The 13,204-nt window shown below is 36.1% G+C and overlaps 1 protein-coding gene across 5 annotated transcripts in view; it reads left to right on the top strand.

The window, feature by feature from the left end:
* The window catches only part of FNDC3A (fibronectin type III domain containing 3A), a 201,173-nt gene that overhangs the window by 141,737 nt on the left and 46,232 nt on the right, over positions 1-13,204 (top strand). For all 5 annotated transcript variants that reach the window (XM_070239704.1, XM_023621583.2, XM_070239705.1 and 2 more), the window contains 3 exons: positions 4,069-4,306; positions 9,339-9,608; positions 10,672-10,730. In XM_070239704.1, coding sequence (XP_070095805.1) covers positions 4,069-4,306; positions 9,339-9,608; positions 10,672-10,730 — 567 coding nt within the window. The remainder of the gene's footprint in view (positions 1-4,068; positions 4,307-9,338; positions 9,609-10,671; positions 10,731-13,204) is intronic.

Genomic DNA, 13,204 nt, shown 5'->3' with positions numbered 1-13,204 from the left:
GACAAACTTTCCTGCCCCTGTCTAGACCCAGTGCCCCCACTGGAGTCCTGAATCCCATCCCCTTTAGCCTGCTCAAGGATATTCTCTAACATTTTTCTTCTCTCTCTTCGACATCATCAATTTTTTACTCTGATGGATCATTCTCATTAGCATATTGACATGTTGTAATTGCTCTCACTAAAAACAAGAACAAATAAAAAGAAGTTCTTGACTCCACTACTACCAGCCACTACCCTATTTCCATATTCTCCTCTGCAGGAAAACTTCCCAAAATTGTGCTATTAGCTCTAATTCTCCTCCCCATTTTTTCCTTTAACGCCCTCCAGTCAGACTTTGCCCCTATGATTACACCAAAACTGCTCTCATGAAGGTCACAATGACTTCCACATTGCTAAGTCCAGTGGTCAGTTCTCAGTCTTCGTCTTACTTACCCAGTCAGCAGCATTTGACAAAGTTAACCCTTCCTCTTTGATACACTTCACTAAACTCTCAGACTCCACACACTCTTGGTTTTCTTCCTACCTTACTCGGTTGTCCTTTCTCAATCTTTCCAGAACTGCAGATGAGTATATCTAACTGCCTACTTGACATTTCCACTTAGATGTCTGATAGACTGACCAAACTCATATGTCCAAAACCTAAAACTCCAAATCTTTTCCCCCAAAATAACTTGTTGTATCCTACAGCCTTTCCCATCACAGTTGATGGAACACCATCCTTCCATAACTTCTTTCTCTTGCTTCTCTGGTGGAATTATCAGCTAATCTTGTTGTTCTGCCTTTAAATATATGCAGAATATGGACCACTTCTTAGCACCTCCACTGCTACCTCCCTGGTCCAAGCCACCACCATTACTTGCCTGGATTACTACAATAGCTTCCTGAACCGAGTTCCCGGTTTTTGCCCTTGCCCTACAATCTATTCTCAACTCAGCAGCCAGAGTAATCCTATTAAACATAAGGTTATATCAGGATTTCTTGCCTGTGTTGTAAGGTAATTAGTAGCATCTCTGACCTATACCCCACTACATGCCAGTTGTACCCTACCACCCCAAGTTGTGACAACCAAAAATGTCTCCAGATACTGCCAAATGTCCTCATGGGGACAAAATCACCCCTGACTGGGAACCACTGGCTTATCACTCTTCTGCCCAAAACTCTGTGACGGTTCCCCATTTCACTGAGAGTAAAATGCTGAAGTCCAAGTCCGTAATAGCTTATATGGCCCTACCTGACCTGTCCACCTGTTTATCTCTTTGACCTCATCTGCTTCTATTGTTCCTCCTCCTTTTTACTCATCAGTCCCTCTGGCTTCCTTCTAGCCACTTCTACCTTAGGGGCTTTGTTCTAACTGTTCCTTTGCCCAGAACATTCTTCCATATTTGTGCATGGCTAATTCTTTCATTTCCTTCAAGTCTCTGCTCAAATTTCATTTTGTCAATAAAGCCTATCCTGATCACTCTATTTTATATTGCAAGCTGTCCCCCTCCCACTATAGTTTTAATCCCCTTTACTTGCTCTTTTTTTTTTTTCCATAGTAGTTGTCACTTTGCAACATGCTAAATAATTTACTTTTGTTGTTGTGTTTATCTATCCATTAGTATGTGTGCTCCCACACAGTCTAATTTTTTTCTCTCCTAAATTACCAATGTCTTTGTTTTAGTCAGAAACAAATTTTTTTTAAATGAGTGGAGAACATAAAGCTAGATTTAGAAGGATAGATAGGATTCACATGATTATAAAGGGGAAGCAAAGTGAAGAAGAGAGATGGCATAAACAAAAGTACGAGATGCAGAAATTCAGTATGAAGATAGGTTTTTTAGTATAGTAGCCTGACTGGAGTTAAGGGTTCAGAATTTGATATAGTAGAAAGATACAGCTAGGAAAGTAGGTTGGAACCAGATTGAATGCCAGGTCAAAGAGTGTGGACTATAATCCTATCAAAAATGGAGGATCGTTTAAGATTTGTGAGTCGGAGAGCTGATAAAAGTGAGTTGTATATTGTGATGTACACTGTGGTTTGGCTCACTCAAAATCCATTCTTAAATTCTTTCTAATGTCGCTGTCTATAGGTTAGAGGCTGAAAAGCTATAAACAGTTTCCAGATTCTTTTTGGCTGTAGTTGCTGATATGATTTTGTTTCCTCTAATCATATGCACTTGTCTGAGGCTTGAATTCAGAACCGAGTAAAATAGGAAGAAAGGTGGGATATGAGACATCCATTTCGCTGGAAGCAAGGAATTGTAGTTCTTGAGCTAGAATATAAAAAACAGTGAATTCGGGGCTGGCCTGGTGGCATAGTGGTTAAGTTCATGTGCTCCACTTTAGCGGCCCAGGGTTCACAGGTTCAGATCCCAGGTGCAGACCCATGCACCACTCTTTAAGCGGTGCTGTGGTGGCATCCCACATACAAAATAGAGGAAGATTGGCACAGATGTTAGCTCAGGGACAATCTTCCTCACAAAAAAAACCCCAAAAAATAGTGAATTCATTTGGTCTTCTAGTCCTATATTACAGACAAGTCACCTCACACTCCCAACAGCAGATAAAGATAGTTTAATAAGCTGTTTAGTAGCAACTCTATTCTTTCTAAAGCAGTAATTATTTGTGAGTTAGGCTTATCTGTACCCAAATAAATGTGTTTTCTAATATACCTACCAAGTTTGTATATGTTCATATACAAAGCTTGTTATTCTTAAGCATAGCAAAACTTGTCCTTCCTGAAAATATCAGTATTTGCCTTTTGGTTAACAATTCACGTTTTAATCGTTTTCTATTTCCTTAGGGAAAGTATTGTTAGCCATTTATTGTACCCTGATAGTAATCATTTAAGTCTAAAAGGGGAAGGGCCCTATTTTAGTAGAGAGTTTCTAATTTTGGGGTGAAATTTTATATCCTTTTAGGCTTTCCTGTATGTCCTTGCAGCTCCAATGAGGTTCAAAGGGAATAAATCTGTCATTTTAAAAATCCTTTCCCACAGTGTAACCCCTCTTAAAAAATATGTAATTTCTGGGGCTGGCCCAGTGGCGTAATAGTTAAGTTTACCAACTCTACTTTGGCAGCTCAGGGTTCCCAGGTTCAGATCCCATGCACAGACCTACACACAGCTCATCAAGCCATGCTGTGGTGGCATCCCACATATAAAATAGAGGAAGATTGGCACAGATGTTAGCTCAGGCACAATCTTCCTCACAAAAAAATAATTTCTAAGACTCAAAGACAGAGATATTTTTCTTAACTGGGAGTTAATATGTTGTTAGATGTTTCTCTCTCTTGAAATAATCTTCAACTGTTAAAACTGCCCTGGTGGTGGTAGTTTTGTACCTACATTCAATATATGATTGATCTTAGGAGTCTGGCTCCAGTTTTTTCCCCAATTTCTATTTCACAACTTGTTTCCCTACCTCCGCACACATAATTTGGAAAAGAAAATCAATTCCTGGCTCTATTATGTCCACCAAAAATTCCCTTGAGTCTCCCTTCATTTTTACTACATCACTAAATGCATGTAGCACATGGAATAAATTCCTAATATCATAGCTTATTGTTTATATTATTATTATTATTTAGCTAGTCTCATCAGTATTTTAAGATTTATATTGCACTGTGTAACAAAAACTACTTCTTCAAGGGGCCAGCCCAGTGGCATAGTGGTTAAGTTTGTGCACTCTGCTTTGGTGGCCTGGAGTTCACCAGTTTGGATCCTAGGTGTGGACCTACACACTGCTCATCAAGCTGTGTTGTGGTGGCATCCCACATAGAAGAACTGGAAGGACTTACAACTAGGATATGCAACTATGTTCTGGGGCTTTGGGGAGGAAAGAAAAAGGAAGATTGGCAACAGATGTTAGCTCAGGGCCAATCTTCCTCACCACAAAAAAAGAAAACTACTTCTTGTTGTTCAATGTTAATTCGTATATACTTAATGTATTTAATAAAATTTTTTCATGTTGATTCTGTAAAATTTCTTAATTAACTTCTAGTGGTGTAAAAATTCTTACTCTAACATATTTCGAAAATATTGTTTACATCCCATGGAAGAAACTTTTAACTGATGTTCATTTTGTAGGTTATTGAAGACAATGGTGTTCGAAGAGTTGTTGTGGTTCCTCAGGCACCAGAGTTTCATCCTGGTGGTCACACAGTCATACACCGTTCTCCACATCCTCCTCTCCCGGGTTTCATTCCTGTCCCAACCATGATGCCCCCTCCACCGCGCCATATGTACTCACCAGTAACTGCAGCTGGAGACATGACAACACAATATATGCCCCAGTATCAGTCTTCACAAGTATATGGAGATGTAGGTAAGACGTCTAAAAATATTTCTGTTTTATGGAGTTGGCTGTTCTTTGCTTGGATCATATTGTTCTGATCATATTACATAAAAGAAACAATAAAACGGTAACAATTATCACAATCATTTGTTATTACTCAAGCACCATGTTAAATGTTTCCTCCTCATGATCTCCCATCAAGGCAGATGAGTAAAGAGAAAAATAAAAGAAGGGAAGTAACTGATATCCTGCAGCAGTATTTAGTGGGGACATGTTCAAACAAGAGATCTTCTCCTCTGTCCAACCATCTAGGCTCTGAGGAAAGTTTTCAGCCAGGAATAATCATGCCATTGTTAAATCCTGAACGCTATGATGCCACTAACCAGAGTTGCTAGGTTCTGAAAGGGATTGAAAAAATAGTAATCTTATTCTTTCCTATGTGTTTAAAATACTGTGTATATACTAACAGCTCTCAAATTTGTATCTCCAGCCAAAACTTCTCCTCTGAGCCCCAGACTTATATTTCTAACTGCATTCTTGATAACGCCACTTAAATGCCTCATGAATTTCAGTTATAGCATTTCTAAAACATAAATCTAAATTACAGAACTTGATTTTCTCTGTCATCTTCATCTTGATAGATGGTACCGCTGTCCACTCAGTTTGCTCAAGTGAAAACCAGGTGGTCAAATTTGATTCTTCCTCCTACAATCTCCACATCAATTGATATGTTTTATTTTCAGAAGTTTCCCAAATTTGTCTTCTTTTTCTCCACTGCTACTCAAATCTAGTCCACCATCAGCTCTCGTCAGGACAACCGCAAAAGCAGCCTTCCAGTTGATTTTCTGCTGTCATTCTTGTCTCCAGCCATCCAGGCTCAGCCAGGGTAATCATTTTAAAATATAAATCAGGCCATTCTCCTATTATTTTTAAAATATTTCAGTGACTTCTTGTTGCGTTTAGAATAAAATCCTAAACCTTTCCTCAGTACTCTTGATGTTTGGGGGTGGATAAGTCTTTGTTGTGGAGGACAGAACTATGCATTATAGGATGTTTAGCACAATCTCTGCCCTCTACTCACTAGATACCAGTAGCACACAACTCCAACCCTCTCCCTCATCCTCACTCAGCTGTCGCAACTAAAAATATCTCCAGACGTTGCCACGTGACCCCTAGGGGCCAAAATTGGCCCTGGTTGCAAACCACTGCCCCAGACAAGGCCCTTTCCTATAGCTTCTGACTGCCTTGTCCCACTTATTCCCACCCCATCCCCTCTTTAGTTTTTCAAAACCTCAAAGTTCTTTCTTGCCTCAATGCCTCTGCACATGGTGTTCTCTCTACCAGAAATGCTCTTCACCCTTTTCCGTAGCAGGCTCCTTTTTTTTCCCTTTAGATTTCAGCTTTCAGAGAGAACATCAGTGACCTTACCGTATCAGTCTCTTGCACTAAAACCTTTTGATTTCTTTCACAGAACTTAACACAATTTGATTTTTGGGGGTTTATTTGTATATCTTTTTTATTTGACTGTAAAACCTCTAAGAACTGAATGTTTTATGCATCACTGTTTCCCTTGTGCTAAGCAGTACCTGTCATTTATACTTAGTAAATTTATAGAAGAAAGAACTCTAAATACAAAATTTAAATTATGCAGCACAGCCTGTAAGAAGTAGATGTATTATATATATTATGTCATATATCATACATATTTTCAGACTTATTTCTATTGCCCAAGTAATGCATATTGATTCCATAGGTCTGGGTGGAGTTTGGGTTTCTGCATTTCTAGCAAACTCCAGGTGAGCCTCATGCAGTGGTCCAGTGATCACACTTTTGAGTAGCAAGAGTTTATACTACAAGTCAATCTCTTCCTTCTATTTTTTTTTTTTTTACTGCTAACTATGACTTAGTTGTGTTTTGTTTTGTTTTGTTTTTTTGCTGAGGAAGATTTGCCCTGAGCTAACACCTATGCCAGTCTCTCTCTATTTTGTATGTGGGTCCCTGTCACAGCATGGCCATCAACAAGTGGTGTAGGTACTGCACCTGGGAACTGAACCTGGGCCGCTGAACTAGAGCACGCTGAACTTAACCAGTAGGCCACAGGGCCAGCCCTCATGATTTAGTTTTTAGGAATGTATTTGAGAAGATTATAAGAGAAAACTGGATATTACAGTTACTTCTGTTTTGCATTATTAAAACCCATTGTTATTCAGAGGGGATATGCATTAGAATACATAGCTGTAATTTACAGTGATGTCAAGGAAAGTGAAGCCTACAAATCTACAAAGGGTACAAGTCTAAAGACTAGCTACTCATTGATGGAAGACAAGAGTCATGTATTTGAGGTTATAAGCCAAGGAATCTACCACTGGATCCTAAAAACTGACGATAGTTTTGTAACCATTAGTTTCCTCCCTGACCCCTTTTCCTTGCACATTTTGTATGGATTCCCAAAATGGGATCTAATCCAACTTTTCACTGTCAACAACTACCATTATTAAGCCTGAACTTTGCTGGACACTATGCTTATACATGTATTATCTCACTTAATCCTTAAGAAAATCCTGCAAAATACAGATGAAGAAACTGAGGCTAAGAAATGTTAAGTAATTTCTGAAAGTAACTTGGATCTATTTGATAATAAAGTTCCTACTCTTTCTACTATAACAAATTCTTTATTTTTCCCCCATGGTTGCTTTATTATTTTATTTATATTGAGTAATAAATCAAATATAAAAATGTTTGGATAACTGTTTAAAAAGCATGAACTAACTACAGTTCCTATGGTTTTTTTCTTTTTTAATGAGATATAATTCACATAACAAAATTCACCATTTTAAAGTGTATAATTTTTTAGTATATTTTGGGTTGTGAGTATAATCACTAGATATTATATTCACTATCACTAATTCCAGAACATTTCTATCATCCCAGAAAGAAACTTTGTGCCTATTAACAGTCAATCCCAATTCCCTCATCTCCTAATCTACTTTCTGTTTCTATGGATTTGCCTATTCTAGACGTTTCATATAAATGTATATTCAATGTAGATGTTCATACAATATGTGGTCTTTTGTCTCTAACTTTTTTCATTTAGCATATTATTTTCAAGGCTTATTTCAAGGTTGTAGCATGATCAGTATCTTCATTCCTTTTTATGGCTGAAAAATATTAAATTATGTGGATATAATTTTGTTTATTCATTAATTGGTGGCCATTTTGGTTGTTTCCACTTTTTGTTTATTAAGAATAATGATGCTTGAAATTTGTGTACAAGTTTTTGTGTAGACATATGTTTCACTTCTGGATATATACCCAAGAGTAGAATTGCTAGGTCATAAGGTAATTCTATATTTAACTTTTTGAGGAACTTATAACTGTTTGCCGTAGTAACTGCATTATTTTACATTCCCACCAGCAGTGTATGAGGGTTCTAGTTTCTCCATATTCTTGCCAATATTTGTTATTATCTGTCTTGATTCTAGCCATCCTGGTGAGTGTGAAGTTTTATCTCATTATTGTTTTGATTTCTTGTCCCTAATAACTACTAATGTTGAGCATCTTTTTTTCTTTTTCTTTTTTTTTGAGGAAGATTAGCCCTAAGCTAACTACTGCCAGTCCTCCTCTTTTTTTGCTGAGGAAGCCTGACCCTGAGCTAACATCCGTGCTCATTTTCCTCTACTTTGTATGTGGGACGCCTACCACAGCATGGCGTGCCAAGTGGTACCATGTCCACACCCAGGATCTGAACCAGCAAACCCCGGGCCGCTGAGAAGCGGAACATGCGAACTTAACCGCTGCGCCACTGGGCCGGCCCCGAGCATCTTTTTATTTGCTTATTGGCCATTTGTATATCTTCTTTGGAGAGATGTCTATTCAGATCTTTCACACATTTTTTAATTGGGCTATTTTTATCTTTTTACTTTTGAATTGTGAGAGTTTTTATATATTCTGGATACAAGTCCCTTATCAATATATGATTTGCAGATATTTTCTCCCCTATCTTTTTACTTTCTTGATAGGATATCCTTTGATGCAGAAAAGAAAAATTTTCATACAGTCCAATTTATTTTTTCTTTGTGCTTTTGGTGTCACATCTAAGAAACTCATCTAATCCAGATCATGCAGATTTACACTTGTTTCCTTTTCTGAGTTTTATAGTTCCAGTCCCTACGTTTAGGTCTTTGACTCATTTTGAGTTAATTTTTGTATATGGTCTGAGGAAGGTATGCAAACTCACTCTTTTACATGTAGATATCCAAAATTTCTGGGTTTTTTTCTAATCTTATTGTACATACTCATTTCAAGAATATTATACTGATTTTCTTAAAGTACTGATAAAACTTTGCTGAAATTTTTGAGACTTTTCTTTTAAAAATTTTTCTCATTACAGATTTTAAATTTAAAATAAAAATAAAATCTGCAGACAATTGATTTAACAATATTTATTGAATGTGTTGATTTTTATTATATTGCTGTGTGGCTTTTATTAGAATGAATATATTCTTCTGAATCACAACCTTGAGTTTAGAATATCCAAAGATATAATACTTTGTACCTAGGTTCTGTTATTAGTAAACAATCCTATTCCTTTTCCCTTTTTTTGGCTAACTGCGAAAACTTTAGTTTTTAGTGGTGATTTGTTTTTTTGAGTCATAAGGGAATTTAGGCAGGTGGTAGTTTTCTTTTTACCTATTTTATATGTTGAAACTGAAAGAAATGCCAAAAGTAACAGCTACAGAAGAATGAGAGAAAAAGAACTATACACAGCTCAGTTCAGGCCTTACTCCCCACCTATGATGATCATAGCACACCACCAGGCTGTTTCTGTGGAGATTAATAGTTAATTGGGGAAAGATGAAGGAAAGAAATGTCTCTGTAAATTTATTTGAGATATATATAATTATAATGAAGTGACAAAGCTTACTTGTCAGTTGGTGGAGACACAGAAATAGCTTTGTTTTGCAAAATTGATAAATGTATTTCCTGTTCTTTTCTCATGCCATAAATGTATTTGGAGAAAATGATCTTTTTCAAATGTTTTTTATTTTTTATTTCTTCCTAGATGCTCACTCTACACATGGAAGGTCCAACTTTAGAGATGAAAGATCTAGTAAAACCTATGAACGTTTGCAGAAAAAATTAAAGGATCGCCAAGGAACACAGAAAGATAAAATGAGCAGTCCCCCATCATCGCCCCAGAAATGCCCTTCTCCCATAAATGAGCATAATGGACTTACAAAAGGGCAGAATGCTGGTGGTATAAACACAGGATCAGTGAAGAGCAAGTCAGGGAGAGGGAAAGGAGGTGCACAAATTGATACAGAGCTAGAAGGTAACTATTAAATACTCGACTATTCTTACTTGTACTTTTCATCATTATTTAACCTACTAAAAGTGTATCAGTCGTTTCATCATGCTCCAGATAAACAATAGATTAATAGCCTAATACTTCCTAAATGTGAGGGAAAAAATTTAGAACCTAAGTGTTACTAGGATACTTCTTTTTACAGATTGGGAAAGCTCAATTAGTAATTTGATTTATATCATAAATTTTACTAACCAAGAAAAATTTCTGTCTGATAGGAAAACTCAGATAAAGTTCATCCAGATTCCTTTTCTTCTCTTTCTGGGCCTTTGATAAGGCTATGCTGGTTTTTATGAAAATCTGTTTCTGCCAACTTCTTTGTATGTAAGTCTCTGATAGCACTAGTTATGTCATTCACCAGTTTATCTATATACTCTATAGTAAGGATAGAGTACTCTCCATTCTTTTCTTCAAAAGTTCTTTTCTCTTAAAATCCCCATGTTTTCCTTGGATCCTTCTCCTAACCTGTCACTTCTACCATATGAAGTCGGAGCACCACTTCCTTTATTGCTTTTTAAAATTTTCATTCCCCACCAGCAAATTTTAATGCTTTAGTGGCTTGTATATTAACAGCTACAAAAATGTTCTCCCATATTCTTGAGACCTCCTGATCATTATTTTTCAGCACTTGATGTTTCAGAATAGTTAAGCTGAAGTTTCAGATATATCAGTGGAGGTGGCTATAAGTTATGGTCAAGTCAATTATATTCCTATTTTGGAAACCACAATTAAGGCGTGTCATGAAACAACACTCAGTTAACTTGTCATTGTGAGGTATGAGATTGGAAAAGAGAACTTTCCAGAGAGTATTTTTTATAACTATGAATAAAAATATACTTTCTATAAGAAAAACTTAGTGACTGGTTCAGATATATATAGTGGGATTGTATTTAGTAATCATAGTTAAAATGGAAATAGAAACTGAAACAGAATCTCAAATACCAACCTAGTTTCAGAAGGCGTATTGTGGAGGGAGAGAAATGATTGCATTTAAATTCGTTTTTTTAATATTCAATTTTTTTTTTTTAAGAGAAAGATGAAGAAACTAAAGCTTTTGAAGCACTTCTTTCCAACATTATCAAACCAGTGGTAAGTATCACATGTATTTTCTTGACATTTATGTTTAGTATATTCATAGGATTTGGTATATTTTTATTCAGACCTTTCTTAAAACTTAATATATAAGGAATGTGAGGTCAATAATGGATCACTACAGATCTGACATGGGGGAGAGATACATTCATCTGTGAAACAATGTTCAGTGAAAAATTCATTTTTTAAACAGGGATTTAATGTATGCTAAATGACATTGAAAATCATTGGGACAGGCAAAGATCTAATAAATAATGTGGGTACAACTGATGATGAACTTTTTTTTTTTTTTTTTTTTGGTGAGGAAGATTGGCACTGAGCTAACATCTGTTGCCAGTCTTCCTCTTTTTGCTTGAAGAAAATTGTTGCTCTATTTTGTATGTGGAACGCTGCCACGGCATGGCTTGATGAGAATTGTGTAGGTCTGCGCCCAGGATCCACACCCATGAACCCCAGGCCACCAAAGCGGAGAGCACAAACTTAACCACTGCACCACCAGGCCAGCCCCTGATTATCAGTTTTTTAAAAACCTATTTGTATGATTTCCAATACAATATATCCTATTGACTTCAGATTAAAAAAAAGTTAAACTACAGAAGAAAGTTAATCTTCCCCAACCCTTTGTAAGTGTAGATGTAGTAGAAGAAGTCAGAAAATCAGGAACAGATTTGGCAGCAGAACTGGCTACCTAAAATTGTCTGCATATTTTTAAAATAGCCTAAACAAAGGTTACCATCCTGATAGGAAAACATTCACATCAGATATGACAAAAATTAATATTAAGTAAAGTGCTCATACAAATTGAATTTTTTAAACCCATTAAGACCCCAAAGAATTCTTTACTAGCATTCAGAAGGAATATAAATTAAATTTCTCTGAAACTGTGAGGTCCCATTTCTCAATAAAAAGCTACACAAACAAAAATGTTTTCAGCATTAATACTAACAAAAATAAAACAAAGGAATGCATAGATGAATTGGGCTATTTTTACTGAACAGAATGATATAGCCATTTAAAATATGGTTTTCAAGACTGCAAGAACATGCAAAGATCCTTTTGTAGGGAAAATGCTGGAGATCAAATTATTTGGACACTGTGATTACAACCTTATAAAGAAAAGACTAGAAAAAGTTAGGAGAAGACTAGAAGGAAACGTATCACAGGAGTTATTCAGATTAGTCTTTTTCTTTCTCTGGTTTTTTAAGAGCTATAATTCACTCCATTTTAAAAGTAAGCTAACAGAAGTGCCAGTGATTAAGATTGAATCCCAAATGTTTTATTTTTACTATGTGAACTCTTAGGGTAAAATGTAAGTAACACATAAATATATAGAGACTAGAAATAAATCTCCTTTACCCACTCCTCCAATTTAATCATGCCTAACAGTTTGAGTTTCTTTCTAGTCCTATTTTGGTTCATTTGTATGTGTCCATTCATCAAAATATAAGTTTTTACCTTTGTCTTTTTATGAAAAAGGAATTATACTCTACCCTGTTGTTCTGTGACAAGCATTTTTCACTTACTGTGCTATGACTTAGCAATCTTTCTGTGTCATTACATTATTCTTTTAGGAGCTACTTAGTTATTTGTTCAGTCAATCAGAGTATTTATTCACATCCTGATAACCAATCAAAATATGTATTGAGCCCTTACTATATGCCACGAAATAAATAACAAATATATAAACAAAATCAGATGTGATAGTAAAAAGTGCTGTTAGAGAAATAGGGTGATGTAATGAATGAGTTACTGAGGAGAGGGGGGTTGCGTTAAACAGACCAATCAGGAAAACTTTCTCTGAGCCTCTGAAGAGTTAGAAAAGGTACAAAAGTTGGAAGGAATGGGAGAGGAAGAGCAGGAATAAGCATGCAAGTTTGCCAGATGGGAAGAACCATTATCACTAGAGTGTAGTGAAATGGAGGAGAGAGTAGTACGCAATGTGATAGCAGAAGTAGACAGTAGGGCTTTTTCAGCCAGGATAAGGCCATTTATTAAACACTGATAACAGTGTTTCTTGGTTTACAAAACAAAAAGCTCTACCTCTTCCCCCCAAAAAAATCCATGGTGAAATATTTTGTGCTAAATTACCTGAAAAATGCTTTGCTCTATTTTTTGTATGAAAACAGATTTAAAAAGTTGTTACTCTTAACACCTTCTCCACAAAGGCTTACCTTTTCCTTTTACCCTTTTTTAGGAAGTTCGGGTAAGCCAATGGCTCTTTGAATATGCTACTGTGGTCCTGCTTTTTCTGACAATCCTAAATAATACATTTGAATGCTCTAGTTTTCTTTCATTCTACTTTGCTTTCTCTTAAGAATTGAGCGTATGTATGTAAATTAATGTAAACATATACAGAATTATTTTCTAATAATAGCTAACAAGTTTATTAATGTCGAACTCTGTTGAAAGTGCTTTGAATCCATATATGCGTTATTTTCTTTAATTCCTACACCACCTGTTGTGTACTCTTT

This window comes from Equus caballus, chromosome 17 (genome assembly GCF_041296265.1).
Source record: "Equus caballus isolate H_3958 breed thoroughbred chromosome 17, TB-T2T, whole genome shotgun sequence".
Taxonomy (NCBI): Eukaryota; Metazoa; Chordata; class Mammalia; order Perissodactyla; family Equidae; genus Equus; species Equus caballus.
Note: the sequence above shows the minus strand (reverse complement) of the source record. Positions and strands in the feature narration are given on the sequence as shown.